Source organism: Cavenderia fasciculata, assembly GCF_000203815.1.
Source record: "Cavenderia fasciculata unplaced genomic scaffold Scf_ET2XIPL01CNAVH-3, whole genome shotgun sequence".
Classification (NCBI taxonomy): domain Eukaryota; phylum Evosea; class Eumycetozoa; order Acytosteliales; family Cavenderiaceae; genus Cavenderia; species Cavenderia fasciculata.
This window is the reverse complement of record NW_004457723.1, coordinates 1,740,039-1,754,887: the sequence shown is the minus strand read 5'-3', so window position 1 is coordinate 1,754,887 and position 14,849 is coordinate 1,740,039. Positions and strand designations below refer to the sequence as shown.

General features: G+C 34.0%; 6 protein-coding genes across 6 annotated transcripts; all 6 read right to left on the bottom strand.

Moving 5' to 3' along the window:
• Positions 1-51: 51 nt before the first annotated feature.
• DFA_07521 (uncharacterized protein) lies at positions 52-823 on the bottom strand (the record flags this gene model as incomplete). Its single annotated transcript, XM_004367323.1, has 3 exons — positions 52-81; positions 127-368; positions 433-823. The coding sequence occupies 3 exons, from the start codon at positions 821-823 to the stop codon at positions 52-54; spliced, it is 663 nt and encodes a 220-aa protein (XP_004367380.1).
• A 252-nt stretch (positions 824-1,075) lies between these two features.
• Positions 1,076-5,001, bottom strand: DFA_07520 (Putative mitotic control protein; the record flags this gene model as incomplete). Its single annotated transcript, XM_004367322.1, has 3 exons — positions 1,076-1,946; positions 2,021-2,748; positions 2,815-5,001. 3 exons carry the CDS (start codon positions 4,999-5,001, stop codon positions 1,076-1,078), a joined length of 3,786 nt encoding a protein of 1,261 aa, XP_004367379.1.
• Positions 5,002-5,134: 133 nt separating this feature from the next.
• Positions 5,135-7,293, bottom strand: DFA_07519 (uncharacterized protein; the record flags this gene model as incomplete). The annotated part of the gene is made up of 3 exons (XM_004367321.1): positions 5,135-6,156; positions 6,247-6,686; positions 6,809-7,293. 3 exons carry the CDS (start codon positions 7,291-7,293, stop codon positions 5,135-5,137), a joined length of 1,947 nt encoding a protein of 648 aa, XP_004367378.1.
• A 324-nt stretch (positions 7,294-7,617) lies between these two features.
• On the bottom strand, positions 7,618-10,050 carry DFA_07518 (uncharacterized protein; the record flags this gene model as incomplete). Its single annotated transcript, XM_004367320.1, has 3 exons — positions 7,618-9,186; positions 9,276-9,642; positions 9,731-10,050. The coding sequence occupies 3 exons, from the start codon at positions 10,048-10,050 to the stop codon at positions 7,618-7,620; spliced, it is 2,256 nt and encodes a 751-aa protein (XP_004367377.1).
• Positions 10,051-10,295: 245 nt separating this feature from the next.
• Positions 10,296-12,199, bottom strand: DFA_07517 (uncharacterized protein; the record flags this gene model as incomplete). Its single annotated transcript, XM_004367319.1, has 5 exons — positions 10,296-10,319; positions 10,416-10,625; positions 10,702-10,878; positions 10,958-11,944; positions 11,990-12,199. The coding sequence occupies 5 exons, from the start codon at positions 12,197-12,199 to the stop codon at positions 10,296-10,298; spliced, it is 1,608 nt and encodes a 535-aa protein (XP_004367376.1).
• Positions 12,200-12,626: 427 nt separating this feature from the next.
• DFA_07516 (uncharacterized protein) lies at positions 12,627-14,609 on the bottom strand (the record flags this gene model as incomplete). Its single annotated transcript, XM_004367318.1, has 4 exons — positions 12,627-13,193; positions 13,276-13,412; positions 13,529-14,116; positions 14,201-14,609. The coding sequence occupies 4 exons, from the start codon at positions 14,607-14,609 to the stop codon at positions 12,627-12,629; spliced, it is 1,701 nt and encodes a 566-aa protein (XP_004367375.1).
• Between the last annotated feature and the right edge of the window lie 240 nt (positions 14,610-14,849).

Sequence of the window (14,849 nt, the reverse complement as noted above, 5' to 3'; positions counted from 1 at the left end):
TTATACATATCTTGTGCTTGTTCCATGCGCTTTAAAAAAAACCATATATTGTTAGATTGAATACAGACAGTGTAACTTTATCTAATTTTTTTGATATCATATCCTGTTTACCGCAATTGGATCTACTTTTGATCCATCTGGATCTATAAATTTCTCACAGGTTTTTGGCTCCATTTTAATTGTGTTATGCATTTGGTTGTTAAGAGATTCTTGTATATGTGGTATATGTGTCTCCCAATTTGTCATGTCTACATATTTGGAGAGAGCATCCCTTGTTGATTTTACTATTCCACCGTTCCAGTGGGGTTGACCAATTGAAGAGTTTATTTTCTTGGTTCCAACCTTTTTGCAATAGGTCTCTATTAATTCTATAATTTAAGAAAAGAAATGAAACATTAAATCTATATATATTTAAAAATAATAATACTTTACCATAGTTTAATTCTTTTCCTTTGCCAGTTTGAAGTATCTCAAAGGGTTCATTTCTAATATCTTCAATGGAATCATATGCATTCACTATTGATTGAGCATCATTCTTTTTGATTGGAACCATCCATCTATATTTTGTGTAGCAGTTGATTATTGATACCAAGTATTTATACTTGGCAAGAGATGTCTCGAATTCCATCACATCCATTTGGCATCTGTGGCGTCGATGATTTGTATTTATTGGCACATGACTCTTTTCTCCAATATCTGTTGTTGTACTTTTATGATTTAATATTTTGATGATAAAATCTGTTGTTGATCCAAAATCTGATAGCAAAGCATCATCTTCTCCAATACTAATCTCTTGTCCATCTTTAATCAAACATAGATTCATTTTATCCATCTCCACTACCTTGTTTAGTGTTTTCGACAAATGCAGATGTTTTTGAATACTCTAATCGTATTGTCGTCGACTAATATGTCAGACATCAACGAACCATCATGATCAATCACTTTAATTTTAAACATCTTTTTATATATATAGAGAGAAAGTACTAGATTAATTATGTTAAATGTAAAAGTAGCTTCATTAAATTAGCAAAAGTTGATTCGTTTTTTTTAACGGTGTAAAATTTTATTATTAAGTTTAATTAAATTTCCTTTTACTAAGACTTAAATCTCGAAGTGCTTTAAGATGACCTTGTTCAGTTTTACTAATTAAATCACCATATTTATCTTTAACTGATATGGTTGGTGCAATTTTTTCATTATCATCTTCATATTCTTCATCATAGTATTCATCATCTCCATCTTCTTGTTGTTGTTGTTTAAGATACAATAATCTCTGTTGTTTATATTGTTTACTGATTGCATCACGTAAATATTGATCTGCTTTGGTTCTATATTCTTTTGATTGTTTGTCATTCATTGACCATAATTTCAATACTTTTCCTTCCTTTTCTTTTTTAACAATCGTCTTTCCTTTTGAATAATCTATTCTCGATCCAACTTGTTCAATCTTTTCCAATTTCAAATCATCCAAATCTTTTATCAATTCGTAAATCGATTGTTGATGTTTTGATGATTTTCCTCCTTGTAGTTTTTCTTGTTCCTCTTCCTTTTCTTGTTGATTTAAATTGAAACCATATGGATTTGATGTAGTATCTCTATGATCCATCTGATCCTTTGACTTTTCATCCTTTTTAATTTGATCAACAATACTCTTTTTTGAAACTTGTTCCTTGTTAAACAATGTATTTTTGTTTTGTGATTTTAATATTTGAACAAAGTCCATCTTTACAGGTGGTAAATGATAATCATTCTCTTGTGTATGAATATTAACTACAATATGATCAAATATAGACAATTGTTTCTTTGTACCATCCTCCAACTTGAATTCTACATTGGTTTCATTAAATACCATTGATTGAATCTTTGATTTAAATGAATTATCATCACTTGGCATTATAGGTTTACCATCTTTATCTAATAAATAAACTCTATCTCTTAATCCATATCTAAAAAAATAAAAAAAGTATAAGTACAAATTATTATTATAATTATTATTCTTTTTCTATTTGTTTGACATTACTCTGGAACTAAAACAATAACACTATTTGATCTAATATCAGTAATGATAGCTTCAACATTTGGTTTTGGATGATGTTGGAAATAGAGACTTTGAAACATTTGAGTGGCTTCTCTTTGAAGTGTTTTTGAGGCACGATGACGAAGGTTGAGGTGATCGGCCAATATGGCCATCGAGTGATCGTCTTGATCTGCAGGTTTGGTCAATACGGCGTCCATCAGTTGACGATGAACAATGATATCTGCATATCTTCTAATTGGTGATGTGAAATGGGTGTATTTGTTGAGTGCCAAACCATAATGGTAGAAATCGTCAACATTGAAACCACCAGTCGAAAAGTAGACAGCCTCTGATACGACATTGACTGTTTTCAATTTGATGATTTGGTTGGCTAGTGGGTCGCCTGGCACCACGGCATTTTTGAGTGATTCTGCTAGCCTAGAGTTGGACGAACTGTCAAATGGAAAACCAAACATATCAAATAATTGTTGAATGTTGGAGAACCCTAGTTGGTTGGGTGGAGGATGTCTACGAAGTAGAGCAGCACCAGGATGGTATTGATGGATACGTGTACCAACTGCAGCATTGGCGAGAATCATATATTCGGCAACGAGTGAATGAACTTCTAGATCACTCTTTAGTACGATACGGTCGGGTGTTTTGGTTGATTCGTTAAAGGTGAAACGAACCTCTATACTCTCGAGGTCAAGTGCACCAGCCAATTCTCTTCTCTTTTTGAGTTGACGGTATACTTGACGCAGCAAAAGCATGTCTTGTCGTACTTGAGCAATCTTTACATTGTTGTGCAAACGGTTACGGTATCCTGCATTCTTTCCTCCGTTGGTTACGTCTTCGTCGCGGTCTTTACCATCGACCACCTTGCCATCGATAATATCCTGTGCCAGTTGATAGTGAAACTCACCACACGAGTTGATGATAGTCTTTCCAAACCAGCTGTCGACAATCTTGTATTCTTGCGTGGTGGCGTCGAGCTCCATACGCCACACGACACTCATCGCGCAACGTTCCTTGCCACCCCACAACGAGCACAGGTCCTCAGAGAGGACGGCTGGCAACATATCGAATCTTCGGTCTGGCAAATAGATGGTCGTGCCTCTTCTCTGTGCTTCAATGTCCAAAGGACTACCCTTGGCTACGAAATGAGTAACATCGGCAATATGCACACCAATTTCAATGACTCGGTCGCCATCCAACCGTGCCAGCGATATAGTGTCATCGATATCCTTGCTTCCCAGCGGATCTATACTCATCACACGATGTCCAGAGTCTGCCATGATTCTTCTCTTTTTTCGTTCGTCTTTGGGGATACTCCATGTGTCTGATGTGGGCAGGCTGTCGAGAATCTGCTTGGACCACGGTCTGAGAGAAATGTCATGCTCTACCATCAAACATCCCAGCTCTGTCTCTAAACTACCTCTTTCACCAACCGACGAAACATAGTGACCGGCAGGATACGAACTACTCAAATCCCATCGATCGATTCTAACTATAATTCTCTTGTTTACAAATGCTTCAGCACTCTTTGTTGCTACACGAATAATGGGAATACGTGAATCCAATGGAACTACATTAACAAAGTTACTATAAACCGTAGATCCACTTTCAATTGTACCAACATAATCTCTCCAATTTCTTTGGAAAATACCAACTACCTTGGCTGTCATTATTTTCTTTTCATTCTTTTTGTTGTTTGCTTTGGTTGTTTGGATTGATGATAATACTTGATCCTCTTCTTTGTTTTCTTCTGCAATCATATCATCTTTTTGATCATCTAGATCTCCCAATACACTAGCGCTAGTTGATTGATCCATCCACTCTGACTCTGGTAATACAAATATACCAACCTTGTCACCATGAATAGCTCTATTTATATTTTTCTTTCCAATGATCATAATCTTGTCACCATGTCCTCCACGTGTACTTGCAATGGTAGAGCTTTGTATCTTTACAAATGCCTCTTCTCTGTTGAATTGGTTGATGTGTATCTTGCCAGACACAATGTTTCCAGATTTTAGCTCAACGGCCTTAATATCATCATCCCAATACCGTTCGTACAATGATGACGACGATGACGACGATGTATTATTTTGTTCTTCTAGTTGTTTTTCCTTTATCATCAATGTCAATGATTCATATACATCCAGTACACTAGTATTACCACTATAATATTGATACAAATATTCTTTTAATCCAAGTATCTTTATATCTCCATCTTGAGTCTCTTTTCCAAGTTGTTTTGTCTTTTTAGCAATATCAATCATTTGATCATTATTTGTAATCAAATAGATTGGAACTTTGACAAGATGCTTTTGATCATGCAAATGTTGACCAAACCATCTAGCAGCATTTACAATTCTTCTACTCTCATAGGTATCGATTGATTCTGATTGGTTGTTGCCTTTGTCTTTATCTTGTTCTCTGTCCAATTGAGTTTGTTTGTTTAGATCATTTGTAAAGTAGATAACCTTGTCACCATTTGGATTACTAGTAATCAACTTTTTCAAACGATCAAAGAACTTTGGACCACTATTATACTGTATGTATCTAAATACAGTCTCCAATACTACCAATGTTTGATTATTCTTTACTGATTCCAATTCTAATATATCCAAATATTCTGATATAACTTTAATATCTGCTATGATGATTGGTTTAGCATTGATAGTTGTCTTTTGTTGTTTTTGTTGTTGTAATAGTTCTTTCTTTTTTTGTTCTTCTTTCTTTTGTTTATTACTCATAGTAGTAGTACTACTACTACTACTATTATTACTATTACTACTATTATTATTGTTACATATTATACATTGATCATAATGACATTTAATATCATTACGAATATATTGTTCTTTTGATATCCATGATAGACCTCTATCTTGTTTCTTTGCAAATAATAAACTATAACATTGATCTATTGATTCTGTTTCTATGATTCCTCTACAACTTTCTCTTTCAATCGTTTGCATGATTGTATTGTGAATTAAATAATATATAATATACAAATACAAGAACTGTGAAGTAAACTGAGTGAACTTGATCAATCGACTCATTCATTTTATTTTTTCCATACTTTGCAATTAATTAATTATTTATTTACATTTAAAATCCAATAGTTAAAGGACCAATACTAATAGAGAAACCACCTCTTCTAGATGCATTACGAGCACGTAATTCACTATGTAATGTATTCATTTTAGAGGTCACGGAATCCATTTCAGCTTTGAATTGAGCTTGTTGAGTTGCCAATGTAGTGCTGTGTGCAGCTTCAGCTTGAGCGATTCTATTGTCAGCATCTATTCTTTGTTGTTCCATATCTTTTTGGAGTTTGGTCATATTCTCATCGTGTTTTTGGTGCAACGATGCAACAGTCTCTACCAACTCTTTCTTTTGATTCTCCAAAGTGGCAGATAAATCCTTGATTCTTTGTTCAGATTCTCTGACTTGAGCTTCACACTTTTCATTACGTTCTCTTTGTTCTTTGAGATCCTTGTTGTACCCTTTGAGCTTTTTGAATTGCTCTTCATTCTTTAAAACAGTCTCTACAAAATGAGCAAGGACTGCGTTCTTGGCTGGACCAATTGCTTGTTTTAGGAATACAACTTTTAATGGATCCAAAGCTGCCAACACCTGTGGGAAATCACAAGACATGTTGTGGAGAAAGTCTCGGTAGAATGTATCACCCAATGGTTTCATGACTCTGTTGCACTGTACTTCTGACTGTTTTTCATTCTCTGTCTTGAAAGTGTACAATACTCCACCAATGATTTCAACTTGATCCTTTCCATTCACCTTTTTGATTTCAATGTCACATAGCAATCTCTTGATACGAATGGCAATGTCTTCCAACTGAATGTCATTGCATAAATGACCGACTGCCTGATTGACCCTTTTGTTGGTTTCAGTGATCACTGTAGCATGGATCTTCAACAAATCTTCATATTCCATTGGGAATGGTGCCTCGGCAAACTGAGCATTCATCTCGTTGATGTAGAAACTTTCAGCATCACGAATAGTTGAATCAATTCTAATCTTAATTGCACTTTCCCAAGTACCTTCCAAAGTTGGAATATTATTTGGATCATTTACTGCATTTGTATATGCTTGAACTAAATAAGTAAATGCTAAAAAGAGAAAATAAATATATAAATAAATAGTTAATAATAATGATCAAAATATATATATATACAAAATATGTTATTAAATTTACATACTTGTACCATCAATTGGTAAACCATTAAAACCAGTCTTTTCAATCAAACCATCAATTAGGAATTGTACAAGATGAGCCATTTGAACAACAAAGTCTGCATTTAATTCACTTTCTTTGGCAGTATCCATTCTGTTGATGATATCCTTGTTAGAGGTAGGTGTGGCAACGGTCATTGTTGTAAACGACTTGAAAAAGGTGAGTAGTACCTGTCTGACATTATTCTGCATATTCTCTCCATCACTAAGACCCACATCATTGTTTTGTGCCAACACATGGTTCATATACTCTTGAATAGGAACATCAACTCCATTGACAGTTGGTTGTAGATGGAAATCTCTCAACACCCAAACAAAATGTGGCATATGTTTGACAAGATGTTGTGGATTCTTAATATTCTCTCCTTCTTTAATCTTTAATCTTTTATAAAGACTTGTTACAACTCTGTAAAAAAAAAAAAGAGAGAGAGAGAGAGAGAGAGAGAGAGAGAGAGAGAGGGAAGAAAGCAAGTTAATAAAATAATAATAAGTAATATTTTTATATAAGAGAGAGAGATATAGACTTACCCAAGTTGTTCTAAATCATGAGCAGTTGGAACATTAAAAGTATTATATACAAAAGTACTTGACAATAGACAAGATAGTAAAAAGATAGACATGTCATGATTGGCACTGGCACCAGATTGAACTGATCCAAGACCTTCACAGTCCATCAGAATGACACGTTTACCTTTATGTTCTGGAAAGGTTGTTGCAATCCAAATACCATGTGTAACCGACTCGGTAGAACACCCAATGGAAAAGGCATTACTTGATCCTAACATTCTACTGATGAGATATGACTTGCCAGCACGAAGAAGACCATTCACCGACAAGACAGTGACATTCTGATTACCACAATGACTCTTGATCAGCTCCAATGCAGCATGATTAATCAATAGTTTTGTTCTTGGTCTATTTGTTTTAATTAATTCGTTATCAACTAAATCATAGTTGTCTGGGTAAACTAAAGGTACTGATTTAGGAGGTTGTGATTTTGAATGTGTGACCATGATGATCTTTGTGAAAGATAGAAAAACAAAAAAAAAAAGATATTTTTAAAAATTAATAAATTTAAATATGTATTTGTTTATCTCTAAATACATAATATACATACTTTTGTTTCTGTTAACTTATCGTTCAACAATAACACACAGAGTATGTATATAAAGGGGAAGTGAGCCTTAAAAAAATGATACAAAGTCTGGATTATTAATTAATTTTGTTTTTTTTTGAGAGAGACGTAAAAATTTGATTTAAATCAAACCTTTTAACTTTCCTATCTTAATATTTTAAATCCTAAGATTGGGTAAATTTACAAATCATGATTCATTTATTTATTCATCATTATTATTTTGAATGATTGAATTTAAAGTATCCATATCCATTTCAATATTATCATCATCTTGTTCCTCTAGTTCATTGTCGTCATCATAGAGACTATTAAATGTTGGTTTTGGGATGAAATCTGGTTCATCTGCCAAGGTATTAAATACTTTTTCAAAGGTCTTTCTTTCTTTTGTGTTTTCTTGATCCAGATGTTTTTTGATGTAATCACGATACTTGTTGAAACGTTCTTTGGTTTCAATATCGGTTTCTTCTAGTAGTCCAATAGCAGTTTCAATGTCTTCAAAGGCATAGACATATTGTTCGAGATGGATGTTTGCTTTAGCACGCCAATAATAAGGTTTGGATACCTCATCTTCAAAGTTGGTGATACCCATAGTACAATAAGCTCTACATCTCTCCCAAATACCCATAGAGGCATAGGACATTGCCAAGTTGACACACATTGATGTTCCATAGGTCAACACCTTTGTCCATTCCTCTTGAGTAACTGTACCAAGGTTGGTAGGATCCAAATATTTGAGTGCATTCTTGTAGATCTTGATACACTTTCCATAACACTTTCTCTCGAATGAATGTTTACCTTCGGCTCTACACTTTTCAACTGCCACTAACTTTTCTTGTGGTGTTAAACTATCAATCTCTTGTTGTGCCGGTGTTGTCTTGTGTTGGATGTTGAGAATTTCAATGTAAATGACGAGTGTTGAATTGGGTGGGACCAATGGCATGGCACCTAGCTTACCATACCCATACTCTGGTTCGACTTTGAGTAACCCCTTTTCACCTTGTTTCATATTAAACATTGCAAACTCCATTCCTCTAATACACGATGTCATTCCAATATCAAACGTCTCTTGTCTAATCTTGTCATCGATTGGTGTACCATCTGCCAAAAAGGTTTGATACTTTGCAATAATCTTTGTACCAAATGTTGGATATTCTCCCTTTCCCTGTTTAATAATAAACTTTGTCACTCTATCTTCACCAAGAGTCATAATAACACTATCCTCTGGTATTTTAAATTTATCAAATACCATTATATATTTGGTTTCTGATGATTCAGTAGTAGAAGTAGTAGAGGTAGATGTACTATTATCCAAATTTTGTTGTTGTTGATGTAGTTGATGTTGAGCATTTAGTTGAGATTCAATTTGCATTTTTGGATCTGATGTTTTAGAAATGACAACTTGATCTACTTCCATTTTGTTTGCTTTGGCCAATGCTTTTTCCTCTTGTTCTTTTGTGAATTGTTCTTGGTACTCTACAAATTCTTCATAACTAGTATCGGTATCTGTAAAGGGGATACCATGCAACTTTAGGTTTTGCATACCAAGATAATAGTGTAATAGTTTGAGTGCAAGGTTACTCTGAGCAGCCTTTAATTGTTTGAATGGTTTTGATGCAAATGTCTTTTTACTATCACCATCGACAACACTATAAAAACAAGCAAATGGTCCACCATTTGCATATTCATGTTTGACAGGTTGGAATGTTCCTCTACCAATAGTTGCATAATATTCATTTAATATTGAATGTGGTAATTTATCTGATACCCATGTCTTAGAAAAGAAAAGGAAAAGAAAGAGAGAAAGAGAAAGAGATTAGTCTTGGTTTTTTTTGTTTGTTCAATCATGATTGATTTACATACTTCATCTTCACTTGGATATTTAAAATCTGTTGGTACACAAATAGCTTCAACATAATTGACAAGTTTCTTGTAATTGTTTTTGAAATCAAATAGAGGAGTACCAACATATTTAACAAGTTTTTCGTACATCTCCATTGTCATGTCTTGACAAACAGCCCAAACTCTATCGGAATCAAGTATACGATATGTAAGAACAACATTTCCATAGAGTTCCTTTTTAGAACAAAGAATAACATTTGCTCTGTGATTATGTACAGCTACTGGGTCCGATGGTTTCACAGTAAAGTCTTGTATCACCAAACAAGATTCATCTTTCTTTGCTAGATATCTCTTTGAAATGGCCGTTGCTTTCATCATTTTCTTGACTCTAAAGGGAAGAGAGAAAAGAAAAAGAATAGAGAATGTTTGTTAATATAAATATGAGTAGTAATAGTAATAAGTAAGTAGTAACATACTCTGCATCAGAATCAGAAGTATCTCTTGGTAGATAAATTTGAAATACATCTACTTCTTGTTTGTAAGGTATAAAGACAGCTTTAAAATGTGTTTTAGGGTCTTGAGGGACTCTCCATGGGTCAACATGTGTATAATCTGATAAAAGAAAGTCATCTTGTCTTGGTGGTAGTGGTGGTGGAGGTGGAGATGTTGGTGTTGCTGCTGCAGGGACAGCAGTAGATGAAGAAGACTCTGATGTTGATGCTGTTATTGATTCATTATTATTCTTTGTATTATCTTCATATATTGGTGTAGAAGTTGTTGCTGTAGTAGTATCCATTAGATATACATATATCAAAGCTAAATGTATCAAAGATTTGAAAAGGGAACATCTTAAATCAAAAAAAAAACCAAAAGACACCACAATTGCTTAAATTAAATTGCTTGATACCCAACGCAATTTCCAATGAAATTTAGATGAATACTTGTCTCTCTCTGTGATTAATACAAAAACAAACAAACAAATAAATAAATAAATAAATAAATGTATTTTTTTTTAGTATTATTATTTTTGATTTATTATTTTTAAAGATAAATAGATTCTGATGGCTACATATTTACAAATAAAAATATTTTTAAATAAATTGGATTAATATATACACGATTACTTTTGTTTGTTTAATATTTTAAATTGTAAGTACTTACATGAACATCCAACTTGGATACACACCAACCAAATTCATTCAAATCGGTATCAACCGACATATGTACGATCATTTGAGTTTTAATAATTTCGTGATCTCCACCTTCAACAATTTCAAATTGATAATCTCTTATACAATAGGTATGATGAACAACTACCAAAAATGAAAAATATGTTTCCTCTCTATTTTCGCTTTCATTAATACCCATAAACTATAATTAAATAAATAAATAAATATTGTTAATATATATCTTTTTTTTTCTATTTTTCTTTTTTCCTTTTCCTTACATCTAAAGTATCAATTTTAACAATTTTACCATCAAATACTTTATGACCAGCTTCATTTGCTGCAATGATACCTGATAACATTTTATGAAGTGTTTCACCACAAAAATCTTCTAATCCATCAACATCATTTGCAAAATATAATTCCAAAAACTCTGGAATAAATTTTGATTTTGCAATCTAAATGATATAATATAATTAATAATTAGTATTATTATTCGTTTATATCTTTTTCTTTCTTTCTTTCATTTATACATACAGGAAGGAATTTATTAAATTCAAAACCAGGCATGATTAAATCACGATAATCAAAATAGAATTTTGTGAGAGCAGGAGAACTAGTATAACCACCAACAAAACCTGCGATGGTACCAGAGATACGACCCATTATGAAATAGATATAGTTTCCACCAAAGGCTGGAATCTTTTCAAAGATACGGTGGATAAAGTCTAGTTGACGTTCCCAAAGACTATCATAAAATCTGGCGGCCGATCTTACATAGAGGGCTGGTACATTGTTGGGTTCGTAATCGATTGGTTTGTCAAAAGTATCTGCCAACTCTGATGGTAGCAATTCCAATTGTTCATAAGAGTCAATTGAATCCCAATCAATCTCTGGCAACTCGACACCTTCTGCCAATAATTTCTGTTCCAATTCTTTGAGCATTTGAATGGTCTCTGGGAAACTATCAGCTTCGCGATCAGCGATGTAACCGGGATCGAGTTGATACGTTTCGAGTGTAAAGGGTACACGTGATGGTAATGGGAGCATTTCATGGCTGACTGCCAATTCTCTGAGATCTTGACATCCACGATAATCTCTACGACTGCGAGGAGGGTATGGTGGACGTGTTCCCATCGTCTCTTTGTATGCGTTGACCAATTGAGCAGTCTGTTCTGCATTCATATTACCACCTCTAAACTTGTTGATTCGATCAGCCTCGTCTTTTCGTTTGTCATAATCCTTGTAATACTCTTTATACTTGTCACGCAACTCTTCTTCCTTGCTCCCATATACCTTTTCCTTTTGGTCTCCCTCTGTAGCACCTTCTGGTGATTCTTGTTGTTGTTGTTGCTGTGCTTGATGTTGTTCATGTTGAGCTGCTTGAGCTGCTTGAGCTGCAGCTTCTTCGTCTTCTTGTTGCTTTTTCAATTCCTCTTCGGTAGGTTGTGGCTTTCGCCACCAAAGGAATGTCTTTCTAAAGTCTTCTATCGACTTTTTGTATTCTGGGTTCTCGTCAACAATCTGCTTGAAATTGATCACCAAATCATTCCAAAAGTTGTAACGTACCTGTACTGATCCACCACTATATAACTGTCTATATAACATATTACTATTACTATTGTTACTATTATTATTGTTGTTATTGTCAATAGTGCTGACAATGACATTGCTAGTGTGTGACATGGAAGGATACCATACTGAACTCTTGCTAACCATAGTCTGCAAAGTAGGACCGCGACTAGCCGACACCAATCCACTACGTACTAATCTATTCATCCTCTCTCCTCTATATATCTCTTTCTTTTCGCTACTACTCTACTCTCTGTCTCTCTCTCTCTATTTCACGCAATGACACAATCAATGATCATCCCCATCAAAAAAGAAAAAAGAAAAAAAATCAAAAATAAATTTGACGTTCGTTTTTTAAAGTACGTAAATCTGATCGTTTATTCAACATTACTTGAATCAGTCAATCCAATTGTAATATATATATCTCTTTGAAATGTATTTATGTATGTATAATATATATGGGTAATAAACATTAAAATTGTTTTTTATATGTGTAATTTGGTTTGTTAATACTTTTTTGAGCTTGGAAAAAAAGGGAACGGATATGAGGAATCCATAAAAGAGAGGATGGGAGGAGGAGGGATGTTTGTTGTGTTGTTTGTAAATAAATAATAATTAGATGTCTTTCTTTTCTTTAAATTTGATCATCTCGTAACAATGGTTTGTTTTCACTTTGAATATCCAATTCATCTTGTTTTTTGTGATCGACTGGAAGAATCCAAACTAAAAATACACCAGCAAGTGAGAATAGACCACCATAGGCAATGGCCCAAGCAGAGTTTTGGTGCTTCCACTCTTCAACAAGACCACTAGTATAGATGGAAATGGTTTGTGAAATGACAGCTGCGCAGTTGAGTACACCCATATAGAGACCGGCATCGTTCTTTGGTGTATGCTCGAGCATGAGTGTGTAGGGGATAGAGTTAAAGGTTGCAAAGTTGACACCAACCACCGACGTGAGAACAATGGCAACTGGAATACTTGGATAATCAAATTTGGCATACAATACCAAAGCAACACCTGCAACTGCCTGTGTCAAAGAATAGATCAACTTGACACCAAGAAGCTTGATCAATGGTGGTAAAAAGAAGGAAAACAAGAATTGGGTTGCAGAAAATGCTGCTGTTGCGTAAAATCCAAGTTTCAATCCTTGATTATAATCATCTCCAGATGCAACATTTGATCCAAAGAAATTTGTATTCTTTTAAAAAATAAATACAAAAAATACAATTAATATTAATATTATTTGGTGATGACTTGACTGTTGAGTGATTGATACATACGGAAACCATGTATGGACTGAAACCAAACCATGATACAAAGAATACAAAAAAGATAATAATCATTGGTTTAGTCATTGAAACAAATGCCTTTCCAATCTTTGCAAATACTTGAATTGGTGATTTAATCTTTTCAACACCTAAAATTAAATTAATTAAATAAATGTACAGTGCGGTTAATATATGTATGGTTGTGTATAATATACTCAACTCTACTATCTCTCTCTGTCTCTCTCTTTCTTTCTTTTTTACATACTTGATGGAGATTGAGGTCTTTCTTTAGCAACAAGTAAAGTTGGAATGACAGAAGCGGCAGTGAAACCAGTACCAATGAGGAAAAGATTTCTATAAGAGTTGGGATAGGTTGATAGTTGAGCACCAATGATATTGGCAATGATACTAGAGAAACCCATGACACCCATGACCATTGAATTGCCAATGTGTTGTTTCTCGGGTTCAAGTAAATCAGAGATGAGTGATCTACATGGACCTTGCATCATGTTGATGGCAACGTTCATAATCAAAAAGCCAATCACTGCAAATGCAATACCGGCTCTATAGTCGTGTGGTGTCAACCCACTGATGTTGTCACCCAACGCCTTACCAATATCTGGCGAAAAGGCAATAGCCAACATACCAACGACCGATGCAAGAGCACCTGCAAAGATGTATGGTCTACGACGACCAAATCGACTGGTTGAATTATCAGAATAGACACCAACAATTGGTTGAATGAGAAAACCTGCAATTGGTCCAACAGTAGATTGAATAATGGTAATGGTCGAAGGTGTCATTTTAAACTTTTGATTAAATAATGGTGTTCCCAATGCAAATTGAATTGAATCTAATAATAATAATAAATATAAATATAATAAGTATAAATATAAATATAAATCATGATTGTTTGTTTGTCCTATTTGATACATACAAATAAATTGTACACCTGCTAAAGCAAAGCATACCCAAAACAACCAAAAGATATAACCAAGATTAGTGGTAGGTTTGTAGTTGCCGTATCCTTCAGCTGTATGAGTTTCCCCTAAAAAGATAATCTTGCCGTCATCTTGTGGGTCTACTTCAAATGAAGCCCCGTTATGGTTGGTATTGCCTTTGAGACCCATTGATAATAATAGTGGTGAATGTGTTCCTCCTATAGAAACAATGTCGTTGAGATCTGGACTATCTAATATATTACTACCTATAGAGAATCCTGGTGTAGATAAATAAGCTGTATCAGAATAATCTGTTTCATCATCTTCAATATTATTAATGTTTAAATGTCGACGATTATTATTATTATTATTCCTATTATTATTATTCCTCTTTTGTCTAGACATTTGTACAAATTATAATAGTTTTATCTCTTTCTATCTATCTATCTCTATTCTAAACTATTAATAAATTGAGTCAATCACATTATGATGTGTGTGATGACTGAAAGAGAAAGGGAAGTGGGAGGAAGGGGTTGTCTGAATTCCATCTTTTATGGGGGGGGGGGGGGGGGGTACTATAATACTGTTACTTTGGTGTTGTTTGTTCTTATTATTATTAATAACAATAAAGACGAAGAGAGAAAG